The 18618-nt window shown below is 41.9% G+C and overlaps 1 protein-coding gene across 7 annotated transcripts in view; it reads right to left on the bottom strand.

The window, feature by feature from the left end:
• Positions 1 to 18618, bottom strand: part of plxna2 (plexin A2) — a 260056-nt gene that overhangs the window by 56785 nt on the left and 184653 nt on the right. For all 7 annotated transcript variants that reach the window (XM_082519547.1, XM_082519545.1, XM_082519544.1 and 4 more), the window contains 2 exons: positions 11450 to 11550; positions 2400 to 2523 (listed from right to left, as the gene is read on the bottom strand). In XM_082519547.1, coding sequence (XP_082375673.1) covers positions 2400 to 2523; positions 11450 to 11550 — 225 coding nt within the window. The remainder of the gene's footprint in view (positions 1 to 2399; positions 2524 to 11449; positions 11551 to 18618) is intronic.

Consider the following 18618-nt stretch of genomic DNA (forward strand, 5'->3'; position numbering starts at 1 on the left):
CCTGGAGCTGATTTAGAAGACTAATGCGTGATACATCAGATAGGGGAAAACACATAACCAACATTAACAGTTGCATCTTTGATAAACAAGACATGAAAATCTGAGATGAAATTATAAAAGGAGACAGTGGCTTAAATTCAGCAGCTCTAGTCAGGATGAGAAAAGAAAACACTGCTGTTGGCAAAGCTGTCCGTCCACTTTGCCAAGAACTGTTTCTGCATCTTAAAAACAGCATAATAAGGGAAAAAAGGTTTATTTAGAAGCTAATCTTATTTGTTTCTAGAAGGCATCATTCCAGAGGTAAATATCATGACCCACTCAGAAGCAGTAGAAGCTACATGGAGGAAAAAATGGGGAAAAAATATCACATGGCAAATTCTACTTTTTCTTTTACCTTTCTTTAGTATTTAGAAGGTGAGACAGATACAGGAAAAAATACACACAGAGACACTCACATATGAGATGCACTACACAAGTGCCGATGCACATAAAGGCGATTGAAGTCATTCTCTGGAGAGCAGTGACACTGTGGCTGGAGCATTCAGCTGCTGTTCCTATAAATAAATGTATTCTGTGCAGGGTATGTGATCTGGCTCTCTAGCCAAGAGAGGCAGTCTGGATAATTATCACCATGGCATTTCACAGCCTTGTTCCATTAGCTGTTATTTTTGGGCCATACCGTTTGAAGTTTCTCTTTGTTTTATCTGCCTCTCACTAAACACCGCAGGGCTACTGGGACAGGCAAGGCAGCTGAGCAGCTTAACTGTAGGTCTTTTAAGAGATGCTGACTGTCTCAGTGGCTGACTACACTGCCTCCCTCGTTAGCTGGCTTGTTCTGTTACCCATCAAGAGGATGGATGATTTCTTTTATTTTTTTTCTGCTGAGGACCTCTTGTCTTTCCCTGTTTTACTTTCACCATGTTTGTGTTGCTTCACTCTGAGGTGTCAGAGAGATCCTTGATTACAGCAATCACAGCAATCAATGTCTTTTGTTCAATGCAGAATTCCCTGAGTAACCTCTCTACAATAATTAGCTCTCATCGTCCTCAGACACACATATACAGATAAACACTCAAAAATTGCTTATGCAGAAATTGTCTCACACACAAAAACACAGACACAGTAAGCTATTGCACAAAATAAGCTTGTTTCTGAGAGTTAAGATTTTGCTCTTTTCGTTTGCTGGCTTCCTTTCACCACGATGGTGGTGGGGGTTTTTGCTGCTTGGCAGTCACCATAATTGGTTGCAGATTTCAGCAAAGGTAATTTCATTGTTTTCACTGCCTTTTCTATCTGTCCTGGTGCCCACTTCAAGAAGCTGCGTTGTCATGGTGATAGCAGTCTACCCCTGTGGAATTTGTGAACTGTGTGAATTTGAGTGTTTTGTGGTTGGTCAGATGACCCCGTTTCTGATATGACAGCAAAACGGGGGGGTTGGTGAAACTGTTAAAATGTAATAAACTGCTGTTTGCAAAGTGGACAACGGGGGCCAGGTATGCTGAGCATTGGCTTGAGGGTGAGATATAATGTGGTGCAGGGTGAGTCAGTGCAAGAGCCAACTGCATGTTAACAAGATTTTTATTTTTTTTATGTTTAACCACATAAATTAAAAGGTCAGCTCACCAAAATACATGGAAGAAAATGTGTTGTCAATTAATCTATAAAGATGTCTGGAGAGGAGTGCTAAAGAGATCTTCTTGGTTCTTGGTTTTTTACTTGCAATAAAATCCCAAGAAATCATTTAAAAATCTGTAATGCAGCTACTCTCAGCTTAAAGATTCACATTTCAGTCCACTTAAATTGTTCTGAACAGCACAAAAGTATTTCATGTATCCTAATACATCTATAAGTCAGTGTCTTACATCTCATACCATTTCAAACCAAAGACATTTTTCTGAACAGGATGTGCATAAAATGACCCATTAATAGTGTGGATTGTGCATAGATGTACAACAATCTCCAGAATCTGGACAGGCAGATCCTTTCACTGTTGATCTTTGCGTGCTTTTACTGAATCCGTGTAGAAATACTGTACTGTACTCAACTGCACTCGGACAACTTTAACGCCTACACACCCACCCACACAAACATGTCTTGGCACACATATTGACTGCTCTGTAAAAAGTGAGCATATGTATGCTGAAACGCCCACGTAAAGCCCTTATGAACCTTCCCATCTAATGTTTATGCATCAACCAAACTCAAGACTAGATGAACAGCTATGTGGGATCGTTTAAAAACTTCTGCTTTTGTTGCGTGGGTTGGAAATACGTAGATAGCAGCTAATTTTTCATTTTTGACTTTGCAAGCAGTGGTTGATATTGCAGGTATGTTGTATACTGTGTGTAGGATTATGCATATGTGTGAGCGAGTGCTTGTTTGTTTGTGTGCAGACTTACATGTACGCTAGGTTCTGAGACTGCAATGCTGTCTGGATACACGGTTGCCTTCACACACTGATTGAGCGAAGCAGCAAAACGGTACGGCTCATCTGCACGTTCACATCGATTCCTTTGAGAGCATCTGAACAGAGAGGAGAAAGGACCGAGATAGAAAGAAGTTACTGATATTTGCTTTTCAATGCCATCAGTGATATTATACAGCACTGAAAAAAATATGCGCGTCGGATATGATAGGAAATAGAGGAAAAACAACTTATTCCATGAATAAAAAGTTACAAGAAAAAAAAAGTGCCGCCAAAGGGATGTGCAATGAAAATATGTGAAAATGAAACTTACAATTATAATGTAACAATTATGACTGGAGGGCAAATGAGAAATTGTGACAATTTTAAACTCCTTCCAAAAACAGACGGAAGAAAGGAAGCATGAGGATTGTCAAAGATGGTGAAGACTGTGTAGGGAAAGGAATATTAAACAATGCTGTAACAGAAATAAAACAAATATCCCGCAGCAGTGCTGTAGGGAGATGTAACACTGTCACTGTCTCAACACATTAATAGCCAACTTTTGTCACCAGCCACTATATGGGCACTTACGAGTCCATAATCATCCACCTTTCGATGTTTCCCATGCTTGTTTTAGGACATCTGAACAGATCAGTAATAACCTACAAAAAAAAAATAAAAATCACACCAAACCCTTGGGGCTTCTTTGCTCACTTTTCCTTGTTTTGTGCTTTTCTGTGTTAGTCATCCAGATTTGTTTATTTTGTGATGATCAAGGCTGTAAATGTGACATGCTCTACATTCTGGCTACAAGTTATGTTGCTGTTAACAGACTGTGTTTCTCTCTTGTTCCGCTAAACAGATGGCAGGCTGAAAAATTATTTTAAACATTTTTGCTGTCTTATTGGATTGGTTAAAAAAAAACAGTTACAAAATAGCTCATTCTCAAAGATATCTTATGAAACTCACATCATTAATAACAGCTGATCTCTATTATAAACATGTAGGTGACTGGCTATGCATTCCCAATAAACTGCAGCGACAAGTGGTGGCACAGAAGTGGATGCACAACACAGCTAGATTGCTTCCTTCAATCTCAGCATAACTCTGTAGATGTAACTAGTACAAATTACAAGGCGTTCTCTCATAAGAGATCTTAATGGTCAGACTGCGTATCAAGTATCACAAGAAACTGCCACATCTCTCATTAAAACTGTGCCACCTCCCACCACTTATTAAAACTGTGCGGTCTCTCCATCCCATTACACCAAAGCCTCTCTATCCTTATCCAACCCAGTTATAGTGTCTGGCTAACTGGCTGACTGGTCACAGTAGCTCTAATTGGACTCTAAAGGGTCAGCTGCTGTCCATGGTGCTGATGTGCCACTACAAGCTCTGCTATTCTCTCCTGGTTGCTCTGTGCGTGTGTGTGTTGTGTGTTGCACTGTGTGCTCCGCACCGTGTGCTCTGCGCCGTATCATGCTTCTTAACCACATACTCTCACATATACTGACTCTAAGCTACATCTTCATCCACAGCCTCTGTGTGCAATTATGTTGTCAGAAGTCCACACTACTAGGCACACCAAGACACACACACACACACTAATATTCCAAGCACTCCCTAGGGAATTTAGAGAGCAGAAAAGTGTGGAATTATTATAGTAGTGAGAAATCTCCCACTGGGAAAGGAGGGTCACTGCAGCACTTTTTGATGATGATCACCTGCTTTTCCCCTTCACTACTTTGGTAACTATACTTTTTAATATTGATGGTTTTTTTCTTACTTTACCTTTTCATTTTACACATTTGACCGCACCGCTGGTTCATTTGCCTCGGTCTTTCTCTTCCCCTCCATCTCTCTCGCTATTATCGGCCCAAGACACTCCTTTTTGTCTTATTCTAATACAAGTTGAAATTAGTACACCTTTCTTAGGCAAGGTATTACTCTGCCTGCAATATGGTGATTCTTTTACATTCACAATGGCAGGAGAAAATGATACTTAATGTGCTTTCAGGTGTGGGCTGCGGCACGATGTTTTATGCATGTCTCCAAGCTGTATGGGTACAGATGCAAAAACCTGGGCAGTCATTAACTGACAAAAAGCTCTGCATTGATTTTCCTCAATGTGAATCTCTCTCTCTCTCTTTTTTTTTTTTTAAATAAAATTCATTTCAGTGGGGTGAAGTAAGATGAGAGCGCAGCAAGGGGGTGAGGCAGCGGGGGTGGAAGGCGTGCAGGATGGCAGCTGTTGCCATGGTTTCAGGAGATGGCCATTATCTCTGTGTAGTTAGAAGCTGACCCCTTGCCTCTCTCATTAGCTGAAGTGCATGCCACTGAGTGTTGACTACAATCCTGCCTTCCTCATATTCCCCCTTCTGACCTCCTGCCTTGTAGATCTCCCTTTTTCTCCTGTCAGTCAGTAGTTTCACTCATGCTTAGTGTCCCATCACTTCATACAACAAGTGTTCTCTAATGCACATCTTCCATATGCAAAGATGGACAAATATGTTTATCTTTTTCAATTTCCTGTAATAAGCAACTGAAAACTATTTTATTCCAGCCAGAGCTAGCGGCGTCAGATTTTGGTTAGGCTCCTTAAGCCCTGTCCAGGGTGCTGAAGTAGCTGCATGCACCATCATTAGCTCTCTCTGGTATCAACAAGTCTTCTGCAGAATACAAAAGAAGTTGTGAGTGGCAGTCCCATTTTGTGCAACCATGGGAGGTGAGTTGCTAAAATGCACCCTAAAATTGAGTGGAGAATATTGTTTACTACTGTAGCAGTGTGTTCGGGCTACACCGTTGTTCAGGGTGTAAATCTGACATAGTATATGCAATCTAATTCACTTTTAGAAACTTATATCTAATGTACAGTGTAAGGTGTAGTGTTGGCCGAGGAAGCAATTTCTATAGTTGGTAGGGGTTAGGATAGCAGACGCCAGAAATTGGGGTCCATTCCACCAATGTCTGCATCTTATTCTGTTGCCTTGGAGAGGAAATTACACCGTCATCTCTTCTCCACCTTGTCTTGACAGACACACAGACGCACGACTGGTAGAGAGCATCATCCCTGCATACAAACTAAAACAGACACATACGAGGGCATGGCCACATACAAATCATGTATACTCAAACCCTCTGGAAATTACATGTGCATAATAGCATACAGTGCCTTGCACTTAATCTTTCACACATTTAATAGACAGCATCGAATAATAACATAAACACACGTATGCACACACTATGGTCTTGACAGCAGAGAGCAGGAGAGCCAGGCCACCGGGAAAGATTGCCGTCCTTCCATCCCTCCTCCCTTTCCCCTACAACATCTTCAGTGTGAAGACCTGTCTGATTGTAGCTCTTGGTGTGAGCACCGTGTTTAAAAACAGGAGGAGAGAACAGAGGGGGAGCCACTTTAAAATCACCTTCCCGTTCCACCTCCCCTCATGAGAGACAGACGACATAAGGCTGCGGAATTTAAAAGCACAACAGGCATGCTTTGGTGGCAGGGCAGGGGGATTGGGGAAAGGAGTACAGCGGGAAGCTATAAAGGATGTACAGAGAGACTTAACTGGATGTATATTGAATATTTGATGAGCTTAACAAAGCTTTACTAGTTTTAAGAGGCAACCCATAATGTTAGAGAATTGCTGGCAGGATTTGCTTTGAATGGGAACCTAGACTGGGGACTGTGTGCTTCATCAAATAAACTTGTTAATGTAAATGTGCATAAAGGCTGACTGCACTGGGTCTTTGGCTTCTTAATATGAAAAGCAGACTCAATAGGTGAGCAGGGATATGTCAGGCTGTGCTGTACTGTGCTGGGTTGCTCTCTGTGTGACACACACATAGCTGCACACCCCTTCTTCAGTGTTTTATCCTCACTTGAACTTATCCAGTCCATTTGTTTCTTACTGGTCCATTTTTAAAGTATAGGAATACATTTAAACTTCAAGAAGTACTAAAGGAAGTGAAAAGGGAAATAGTAAACTCCTCAGGGCTTTGGCTGACATGTACTTTGAAACCCAGAGTTCATGTCAGGGGTCAAACCAACCACTGTAGCTCTTAGCCTGTCTCCAGTGGTGACTGATAATGTCACAGCAGGGCACTGCCCAAAGGACCCAGAACACATCAAGACCACATCTCATTCAGTGTATCTTGAAGATCTTGAAACTACTGTGGTGTAAATTCAGTGTGTTTATACAAAACAAGAACAGTAGAGCACCAATGGTCAGATGAACAAACATGTCAAGGTTTATGCAAACCCAGAGAATTTATAAAGAGACCATTCCTCAGTGCTCAGCATCAAGCTATAGCTTTTCTTGTGTGGGCTGAGCAGAGAGCAAAAGAGAAAAAGGGAAAAAGTCAGTGGAAGCATTGCAGAGACGGAAGCATCTCAAAAAGAAAATCAATGAGCAAGCAAGAGATACACAGTAGGTTGTTAGGATCATTAACTGTATAATATGTTGCCTGCCTACATATACTGTACACACTGGTGCAGTATTTCTGCATGTTGCCAACCTGTATTAGCTCTAGTTGCTAGGAATCTATGGAAATATCGATAGATCTGCATGTTTGTGATCGATATCTCATTAGGCACAATTGGGAAGATGGATGCAGCTTCCCCCTGACTGCTAACTGAGGCTTTGGCTGATGAGTTGGCCATTAGACACACAATCTGACATTCACAATGGACTGAGGCAGCCATTTTCATTGCTAGTCTAATTGGTGTTGCCACTGTGAAATTAGAGGAAATTTTATGGTCGTTGGGTGACACAATTTGCAGCGAAGTAATAAACATGCCACATAAACTAGGGAACAATAATTTAAGAAATAAGTTTGTGGGGTTTTGTGTGTGTGTCTGTGTGTGTGTTTTAGCAAACATGCATGCAACGCCAAATATGACTATTTTCTAGGTTGATGTTTCCTGCTTCAATATATGCTGAACACCCACAACTTTAAAACCAATGACAGAAAAGTAAATAATACTAATCCTCTTGTTACACTGTACCGCCCAGCTGGAAAGCCTTTGGTATTGATATTTGCATGGGTGTTACCTACTGTTGCAGGCCATTCACAACCCCCCAAAGGCAATAATATTCCCAAGGAAGATTACATGGACTACTACATCATAAAAACAGCTTAAAAAGTCAAATTTGATTCCCGAGCATGACCGCCAACCAAACGTCCGAGGTCACGATTCAAATGAGCAACAACAGGATGCAAAGGAACAAGCCCAGTCCAGAGAGGTCCCATTCCCTGAGCCACAGGACCCAATAGATCCACTGCTAGACAGGTAGACAGGCAGGTACCTGACCCAAACTGTTTTGTGGTTTACTGAAACAGATTTGGGTGGATTAGCCACATACAGTCAGACACTAATGCCGTGTAGTAGTGACATATTATTCTACTCAGAATAAAATGCTGACTCATTCTCTGCTGGAGTCTACTATACTTCTACTCTTTAAGCTGTCACCCTCACAACAAACACTCATTTTGACACAGAGAACGGAATTCCTTATGCTTATAATACATTACCGCAACCAGTCACTGATTACAACATTAGTAATACTGCAAACATTATTTAATACTATAATGGTAAAAAATTTAACCTTGAACCTGGTACCCTTTTGGACATAACTCAAACTTGTTACTAATCCTGACAAATCTCAACAAAACCATTCAGCCTCTCCCGGAATGTTGGAGTGAGTTGAGAGGATGGAAAGAGACGGAGTGATATGGGACATTTTGAGATGGAAAAGCCTCTTTTGGGCATGATTAGAGAGCTAATCTAACAGCAGCGAGATGCAGGCTAAGGGAGGGAGAGGGAAGGGGGGCGGGAGGGGAGCATCACCATAACGCCATGTTTTTGGATTGTGGTCAGACGAAGGCTGAACTACCCATTCACAGGACAGCGACTGAAGAGCGCTCGAGATGATGAGCTCCCTTTGAGCAGCAATCAAAATGCTGCTCCGTTTTGTCGGCCGATGAGTGTACGAGAGCATCAAACACTCTCTCCCTCTTTCATTCTTCCCTGCTCATTCTTATCCTCACTCTTTTTTTCCCTTTTTGGTCTTCGTGCATTCAGTGAATGCCTAGCAGCTGCTGGTAATTAAAGGACTTTAGAGTCTCACACCACATTGGATCAGAGGTAGAAGAAAGAGAGTAGAAAGACAGGGAAGACAGAAATGCCACTTCTGGTCATCTCAGTGCCTCCCTCTCCCTCTGCAACATTCTCTCCTCCTCATCATTGCTAGCCAAACTAATGTCTCTCCGTGTTCCTAATTAGCCACCTTAGAATGCCGCACTTCAATGAGCATGCACATGCAAACATAAAGGAAATAGTAGTGGGTTGCGGGGCAGGAGTTGGAGAAGAAAAGAGGATGGATATCGTGGATGACAGCTGTAGAAGGAAGGAGGAGGGTGATCAAAGCAAGGGGTGTTTATATGTGGCAAGCCAACCATCTCTGGAGTGTGGAAGGGCTGATTCCAGAGGGGAGAGTGTCTAAATAGGAGACAGCAGTGAGCCACACTGGGCTGAGGAGATCAGTAGAGTTGAATAGTTTAGAGACTAGCTTTGCTATTTGGGTAGTGGGGAAGATGCAAACATGGAAAGAGGGAAAGATAATTTCACAAAATCAACAATGGCTTAGACATGGATGACAGAGAATTGGAAAAATTGAGGGAAACGGGGGATGATGGAAGAGGAATCACAGCTGAGGAAAGAAAGAAGGCTGGCAAGAAATTTAATTTCTGGGTGTCTGGGATGAGGGGGGTGCTTCACCAGAAGGGTGCAGCTGCTTTTCCTTAGTGGTATTTGACAAATATCTTCTTTAATTGTCAGTTATATTGTGCATTCATGTCACCACGCTAACTACACTAAAGCCACAAACTGGTTTATAGATAATTGTTATCCTTTTTATGCTGTGCAATTATGTATGTTTCATTTAAAATCCTGTACAAATTTCTTGGCTTTCAGTTAATAAGTGGGTGTTTTGATGAAGTAGTCGAAGTGGACAAGATTACATCATCTCCTAAGCACTCAAGCAACACTCATAATTCATTGCAGCTAACAACACGAGATGACATTTTTCTGCTTTTTCTGAGGTTTCCCTGTCTGATGACGTATATATATGAGCTGCTGTGTTGACAGAGGTGTGTAATTGTGAGTGGTGGCACGTCGGCTTTGTGCATGAAAGAACAGGCTGAATAAGGCAATGCTATGTCAAGACATATTCAAAAAATACTTGCTTCAGTGTTTGTTGCATCTTCTTTTTGTGCCACCTTTGCCAAAAGGTGGACAAATTGTAAACTTTGTAGAATCTTTTTTGTAACCATCTGTCTTTTTTTTCACCAGGTATTTATGCTGTGTTTATCATGCAGAAGCGGGTTATAAGCACCAAAACCGATATTTCACGTTAGAACTGTTGCAGAAATCGTAGCTCTTTCAATACATTTGTAGGCAGAACCATATGGAGGCCTGAAAATGCAACAGAGAGAAAAGCTAACCATTCTCCAAGTAACTTTTTTCCTCTCTGCGGCAGCATAGCTAAAGCTGACAGGGGTCCTGCGATACTCTTTGCAGGGTCAGGCTAGAGAAAGGGGGATTAGGATCAGAGACAGGTGGCAAAACCGTTCGCTGTATTGAGAGGACAGATGGCTGATCTTACGCAAATCAGGGTGCTGACCTTTTCTCCCAACAGTACAGTACAGTGATCCACATGAGTGTTTGTGCATGTACATAAAAATCGACCCCATGTGCACTGACACATGCATGAACCCACTCAAACGTAAGCCCTCACATATTTTCTCGAGAAGCAATTTAAACACCAAACAGCTGTTCCCTCATCACAGCTGGCTTCCAAAAGCCATTCACCTTTAAGGACCAACACCTTTTACATGCAGTGGACTCAGATTCCTATCAACGTGAATTATTCTATCCCCTACCACACCTACACAAAAGCATATGATTAGCAGTCTAGCATGGAGGCTTATGTTGTGTTAAATGATCCCTGTGTGAAGGCACGCAGACTGCACAGAATACAGAGCTTTCGTCAGCCCCTCCTGCTCTTTGCAAGCACATGCTGAATTACCTTGTCGCTAGGCAATTATTTGTCCTGTCCCAGCTTTGGAGTGATGTAAATTACTTTAAGTGCACTTTGCAGGGGCTGCCATCATGATAATGATGATTGCAGCAGTGCTTTGACACACACACAAATATCCAGCTATACCTTTACAGAGTGGGTCTGTATTTAGGGGGGCTTCAAATGGGGACACAGTAACTAAGAAAAAACTCCAATAAAATCTGTGTACTTAAGAAACAAAGCAGGAGAGGGAGTCAGAGCTGAACATCTTTCAGCTTTTTTTTACTGTTCAGTATTGTCTGTATTCCACTCTTTTACATTGTTTCATCTAAATATTCACATATCAGTTGCTTTTTCAGATGAATACATGCACACGCATATTTTTCCCGCATCCGTTTCTCCCTTCTTCCTGTCATTTTGAAGGTTAATTTTGTTGCAGTAATTATTGAGCTCCAGCAGGTGTCACTCATGCTTTCTATGCGTATTCTCTGATCTTTAAACTTTCTGATTGATCTCTTTGGTCTGTTGTTGCCTGTCTTTTTAAATTCCATTCAAACATATATAACATGAATGGCATCATTTCCTGTAAATATCAAGTCATGTCAGAATAAAGCTGCAATGACAATGGCAGCAACAAGAAGCTCTGAACCATCTCTGAGGCACAATTATCCATTTTCAGTCAGATGCTGTCTCCTTTCCTTAAACTGTATCTCATTAGAGACAAACATTAGGAAAATAACCTGTCTGCCTTTGCGTGGGCAAAGTGAGGGCCATTTTGAGAGACATCTAACAAAATCTGTCTGAACTGAAAAAAAATGAACAAACACAACAAACCACTAAATATGGAGCGGTGCACGGTAAACAGCAGACAACTGCCCTCATGTTCTGGATACATATAACTGGTAGAAAATGGGCATATGGATGCAAATAGACATGACAGCTAATCAGGGATACTCACATATTATGAAGAACACACCAACCACAGTGTGGATCCCCAGAGCTCAGGCACTCTCCACATGTCCCGTACTGCTCACATGACTCGATGGGAACTTGGGTAACCTGCAAACACATTAAAACATCATTGTCTCAGTGCAGCCAGAAAAGCGTTACAAAATGTACAACAAAGATCTCTGAGTATGCATGTGTTTGTGTGTGAGCATGCTCAGTCCCACACAGACAGACGCCAGTGAAACTATTAATTAATGTGCAATGTTTTGACACAGTTAATCTATGTTATGAAATGTAATAATGTGACACGCACCATTACCCCTCCATCCCTATTAAACAGTGTTATTGTTTGTTGTGGACCTGTTGCAGAGAATGATGTGCCTCAAAATGTTTGGCTACACTACGCCTCTGTATACTGATGTGTGAGATGCCAACTGCCCAAGCAACTGTTGCCTTTATCTTAAAGCCATAAAAACTACTGAACAGCTGGGATCAGTTGGCAAGACAAATCTGTTTTTCTGCCATCAATGGGTTTTTGTCTGCACCAGGGCATCTGTCCACCTAGGTATGGCCTGTGCAAACACACCAACACATGGACGAGTGACAGACGTTTTTCTCAAGAGAGCGTTCAAAGTACAACTTGATGACACAAGTGTAAAATGTGTTAGGAAGAGAGTTAGAGTCAAGTGTATTGAAGAGTATAACTATAACTATATCTAAAATAAACAAAGAAAAGATAAACTTTTGAAATTATCAATGTTATTAAAAAAAAAGTAGAGGCCTGCGGCATGACTGTTAAAACTGGAAAGTAACAATTAAAGCTGTACTGTAAATGTTTTTTTTAAAAATATGACAAGGGAATAAAATTGGTATTTCAGTATTACATGTTGAAAGTGTCAGCAACAATAGATATGATTAAGCGCTTCCAGTGGAAACCAAACACACCCCCATACCACACTAACCCACACACACTAACCCACACAGTGCTATTTGAGTAGAGTCGCATAAAAAAATAAATAAAAAAATATCCTAGTGCTCACTGTACGAACTTGATTTGACTGATATTGTTTTATTCAGGGTTGAGATGTTCCATAACCTATGTAAACACAACACACTAGAGAAGAACAAACTTCACAGCTTGTTTGCCAAAGTGTGCACCACAATCTGGGCCTACGTAACACACACTTATCTCCAGGTAGGTTTTATATACACAAGAGCATGAGTGTTTATGCATCTGAATCTAGTTGTCTGTCTGATGTGGTGCTGCCGTCTCGAACGACCTTCCTTCTTTCTGTCTAGCTTGGAGGGTTTCAGAGTGAAAGGTTTTTGTGCGCTTGTGTGTGTGTGTGTGTGTGTGTGTGTGTGTGTGTGTGTGTGTGTGTGTGTGTGTGTGTGTGTGTGTGTGTGTGGGTGTCTGCCTGTAAATGTACATCTACTGTAACATGAAGCCAGAAAACCTCAATACTGCTCAGCAGATGAAAATGGCATAAGAAAAGCGGGGGCTGAATCAGTTCATTTTAGAGTCTGACACAGATTCATTTCCAGTTTTGTATGTCTTTCAGTCTCTTGGCAAGTGGCGTGTTGGATGATAAGTGCTAGCTCTGACAGTGTTTGCCCTGTTCAGATGCAAACCTCAGGATCACACCAATGCCTAATAAGTGACTCCTCTGTAAAATGTGATGGATCGAATTAAGGGTGCAAATAGCACCTTTTAAGTGTTTTTTGACCCTGTGCATATCACTCACAACTGGGTGATAATAATTGCTGTTAGCAACCATGGACTGGAATTAACTGTCAGTTAGAAATAACAGCTGGGTGTTCATCAAAATCCTGTCTTTTATGGTACACAGTGTTGAACATTTACAAAGAGCTGACAGTAAAATTTGAAACATGCATCTGTTATTGCATGGATTCTGAAAAGTTATAGTCAGCAAACCTGTCAGATGCTGTAAAACCTGTGAGCTACACCTGTTCCAGTGTGTATTTTTCTTTCTTTGTTTAGTGCTTGCTACTCAGAAGCTCATCATAGTGTCTGCCTGGTCCTACAGAAAGACAAGCCCAGAGGACAAAGAAAGCCACTGACACGGTGGGAAGTTGACAGTTTGTGTGGCAGTTCCACCATGGACACTCCAGTTAGATTAACCCCCTGTCAATTCAACAAACTCTATTATTGTGTGTGTCTGTGTGTGTGTCTTTCTTAGCTTCGGGACAAACAGGTGGCATGCTGTAATGAGCTGCAGACGAGGTCACATCAGCAGCAGAAGCTGCAACCGATGACAAACAAGCCCACCAGGAACTAGACTTGGCTGAGGAAGCAGCAACTCAGTCTGTGTGTGTATATATTGCAAAGCCTCTGAATCTCTCTTAACCACAGAAAGTCGTCAGATCCTTCTCAAAACATGCATGAGGCTGCTGAAACTTTATACTATTACTTTCACAGAGGCCCAGACCCATGAAAGGGTTACACTGTAGAGACAGCTGTCAGTGGGGGAAAGTCAGAGAATAGTGAGGGGAGCTTAGGGTGTCCCTTATGGAGCAGTGTTTAAAGACTGACAGACACAGAAGGCTGTCAGCTGATACAGTACAGACTGAAGAACAAAAAGGCCAGAGAATAATAAGAAAAGAAGGGGAGGGAGGTAAAGAGAAAACAAAAAGATGAGAAGTGAAAAAAAAAAAAAAAACACACACGAAATAAGAGACTACTCATGTGCACTGTAAATGTGTGTTGTAAATAAATATTGCGCGTCTATGTCGCTGCGAGGGTATTGATGTTTTAGACCAGCATGGGCCAGTAGCACAGAGTGTAGGTGAGGGGAATGTGGTGTGGGAGGGTAGTGGGGGATCACAGCAGCTGTTGCCCAGCACACGCTACAGTCACTCAAAACAGCAGGGCTGCACAATGAAGCCCCTTCTCCAACTGTGAGTCTGTGCGTGTGTGTGTGTGTGTGCGCGCGTATTTGAATGCACACGTGCACAACGCTGCAACGGATGTGCAGATTGTTGTTGTGTTTTCAAAGAAGACCAAGAGTCCTGCATGTGATCTAATAATGCCTTAAACTTTCTCTTCCTCTAGGTTCCCAGAACACATTCATAGCCACAGCTGACCCATAAGGTAAACTGAACATTGTCAGTAAAGATGCACTGTGCGCTACTCAAATGAATGCTAATAAAATTCCAGCTTAAGATGACCCTAGCAGGGGGTTATTCAACCAAAGCGGCTACAGCAGGGCTGCATACTGGAGCGACCTGGGTGACTGACAGTCACAGTCTAAGGTTAAAACAGCTTCTTCTCTTTCAAAGCCTCACGCTGAAAAAAAGACTTCAGCTTTCATTATTATAATAGAAGAGCGCTTTTGTTTACAGGAAAGTATAGCTACAGATTTGGCTAGCATTATTAATGGCCACCCTTAACATCAGGATATCCTTTTATGTATAAATACTAAATTTTTATTAACCCATCAAATTATACAACTGCAGCGGACTGAGAAGGGCATTATTTGTTAACGTCACCGAACATCTTTTTTGTGAACTGTACTGGGCAACTCTTGCTGCCATTAGAGGCCACTAACATTGTGAACTTTTGTTATGTATGATTATAAAATATAAAATTCAACTATTTTTGCTGCAGTGGCACTCAAGACAAAAAACCTCCTAAAAAACAGACAGTTGATAGTCTGGTGGCAGTGAAACAGAAGTAGTGGTATTCAGTAAAAGAGGCATTGCTTTTAGGATTACTAAAAAAAACCAAACCAATGTGTTTTGCCAGGCTGTTTGGAGTATAACAGGGGACAGAAACATTTGGATGTGGCACCCAAGTGGGGCTTACAGTGTTTGCTGATTAGAGAGCAGCAGGAACAGTCTCATCTGTTCCAAACAATCCGTGACTAAGAATGAATGGTGACTCCATTTCTGCTCTGCTGTCCTGGGAGCAAGTCATGCACTGCACTTCCGTGATGGATAGGGAGGCAGTACAGGAGCAGAGTTTGAAGAGAAGATGGAAAAGAAGAGTTTTTTGGGAGGGGGGGGGGGTTTAAGATAAACGAAGACAAAGTAAAGTAGAAACAGCCCATTGCCCTGTGCTCTGATGGGACCAAGTCTCTGTATTGCCAGATGTGCCTCACAAGGCTGAGCAAAAAAGAGAAAGCAACACAAAGAGAAAAATCCCACCATCACCAGTAATGGAGAGGAAGCTATTTTGCAATTGTTACCAAGGTAACAGCCCTGGCTCTGACCTCAGGACCCCCCCCTTCATCTACCACCACCAATAATCCCTCCAACCTTCGAAACCTTGAGCAGTGCACGGTAAACAGCTGGCACCTCTGGGACTTCCTGCCACCTACACCTCCTTTTAAACATGTAGACACACACACTGGCGGCTCCTCTACACCCTATCCATTTTTAATGAGAGTTAGCCAGGCTGCCACGTCACTGGAATGAGGCACATCGATCATGAACACAATACCCATTCCAGTAGAGCGAATGAGGGTAAGCATGGGAGGAGTGTATCTGAGAGTGTGTGTCTGCTTGTGTGTGTGTTTATGTGTGTAATTGTATGTGTGTGAGTGAGACAGAGAAACAGTTTGAGCCAGCTTAATGACTAAAGCTCAAAAGCAGAGCAAATACTTGTAGCTGAAATAGATGAAAACATATGAAAAATACAGGCTTATGGGTCTTTTACTCTCACAGTGACCCCGCAGCCAGTTTTTCTTGTATTCAGGCTACCTACAAGGACATCTCAGCCGTTTTTGCCTGACAGGCCACCCTTTAATCTGCTTTAGTAATCCTGCCGAGACTCTTCCTTAGGACAGCAGCTATATCTCCTTGCTTCTGTTTCACCCTGTCCTCCTCCCACTGGTCTTCTTGTCCTCAACTCAGGAAAATCTGCCCACTGTACTCTCTAGGCAGAGCCATCTCCTCTAGCTCACTGACATCCACCCACGAGGATTCACATTCTCTCAAGTTTGCATATGAAAAAAAAAAAGGTTCACCCATCCCCTCTGACTTCAACTTGTTTTATAGAAGTTTTTAAGACTGAATATGAGAATAATTCACTTCTTCTGCAGTCTTACACCGAGGTCGGTCAATGGTTCATGTTAATCATCAACATCCATCCTATATATGGCTGGACCTGATAATGGAGGTGAGGGGTTATGCATTATGGCTGTTCCAAGGATAATCAGGCATCAAGACCCTCACCAATTACACCCAGCGTGATTAAGGACAAAATGAGGGCATGCTCTTGGATGCTGGGGGTGGACAAGATCTGATCCTTTGGTGGCCTTGAGCTGAGTTGTGCAACGATACCACAACAGCTGGAAGCTTTGATGACAGCTTAAACCCAGCATTCCAAGAGCAGATGTGTTAAAGCTATTAGTTACAGCTACAGCTACATATGAATATAATAACAATGCATAATAATACTCCACATCTTGTGCATTAAAAAACAAATGAAACAAAAAAAACCCACTAAGAAGATACACTGTAGCTACACACGTGCTGTTCAGTTCTGAAAGGAACTGCTTTTAGAATGCTTGTTTGTTGGTTTTATTGTTACAAATGCTAGAGGGCTTTGTTACAATTCATTTGAGAGACACACATTTTGTGTAGGAATCCAGAATATTGATTTTTTTCCCCACTGTATAACATCTATTAAAAAGCCATCTACAGGATTAATGCAGAGAAGGTTCTGGATACAGGCATAAAAACAGGAAGGTTTCAGTGGAAGATGTGGTACTATTTTGTATTAGTGTTTTTATGAAGGTCAGACCCTTTTATACTGGGTGGCTTTCAAACTAACTGGTTTTGAAGTAAACGCAATAACATTCAGAGTAGGTATTAGTCATTGATTTTAAAAAGCTAACCACAGTAGAAAAAGACTCCAACAAAATGAAATGATACAGCATGCCTCATCTACAAGCAGCCATCTTCCATACTCCAGAAATGATTGGGTGTGAAATTGGTAGCTTTGAACCTTTTTTGTCACAGCCAGCGCTCTCAGTGAATCCACTTCCTTATTTATGTGTGTGTATTCACTTACTCAGAAAGAAAATGCTTGCACATACACATGCACTTATTTAACTATTGGAATTTGCCCATGCTCAGAGATTTGAGTGAACTAAAAACTCAAGACATTGCAGCACTACAAAGCTGGATTTAATAATAATAAAAAGATGGATAAAAAAAAGAGGGACTGGAATCCATACACAACAACAAAGATGGCCATGCTAACTTATTCTGAACTTAAACTAAGCCAAGGTGGATATCAAGACAATACTGTTACCTTTTTATATCAAACAGCATCAATATCTACCCCACATTAGGTCTTTAGCCCTCTCATGCCCCTCGGTCCTGGGGAGGCGTGGCCCTTGGCAGCTCATAAGTAGTAACAGATTGGCAGGAGACAAACTGCCAGGCAGGAAAAAAGGGAAGGAGCAGGTCAAGCGTGTGCCTACTGACCGCAGTTTGAACTCTGATGCTGAACGTCTATTATGTGTCAATGCTAACCCAGGAACAATAAGTACATAAGTAAAGTGGTAATAATACAGTTTAATGCTTTCCACCTAGCATCTCCTAACTTAGAATAACTGTTTGGGTGTTTGTTGTTTAGGAATACATCCGGATAATTCTCTTACCCAATTTAAATGCCATAAAAAAGGGACCCTTTTGGGTCCCTTTTTTGACTTAGACCATCCGAGGGTTAAATGATTAAATCCCTTTGGGAGGAGACTTATGGGGCGATCGTGGCTCAAGAGTTGGGAGTTCGCCTTGTAATCGGAAGGTTGCCGGTTTGAGCCCCGGCTCCAACAGTCTCGGTCGTTGTGTCCTTGGGCAAGACACTTCACCCGTTGCCTACTAGTGGTGGTCAGATGGCCCGGTGGCGCCAGTGTCCGGCAGCCTCGCCTCTGTCAGTGCGCCCCAGGGTGGCTGTGGCTACAATGTAGCTTGCCATCCCCAGTGTGTGAATGTGTGTGTGAATGGGTGGATGACTGGTTGTGTAAAGTGCTTTGGGGTCCTTAGGGACTAGGAAAAGCGCTATACAAATACAGGCCATTTACCATTTAGTGACAATAAGCATATACAGGTTGGTCTAATTATTCTAAAAAACATAATCCACCCCCTAAAAAACATGGACTTAGTATTAATTCAGCATTCAACAGACCACATACATAATACAGCTGT

This window comes from Aulonocara stuartgranti (genome assembly GCF_965226115.1).
Source record: "Aulonocara stuartgranti genome assembly, chromosome: 20".
Classification (NCBI taxonomy): Eukaryota; Metazoa; Chordata; class Actinopteri; order Cichliformes; family Cichlidae; genus Aulonocara; species Aulonocara stuartgranti.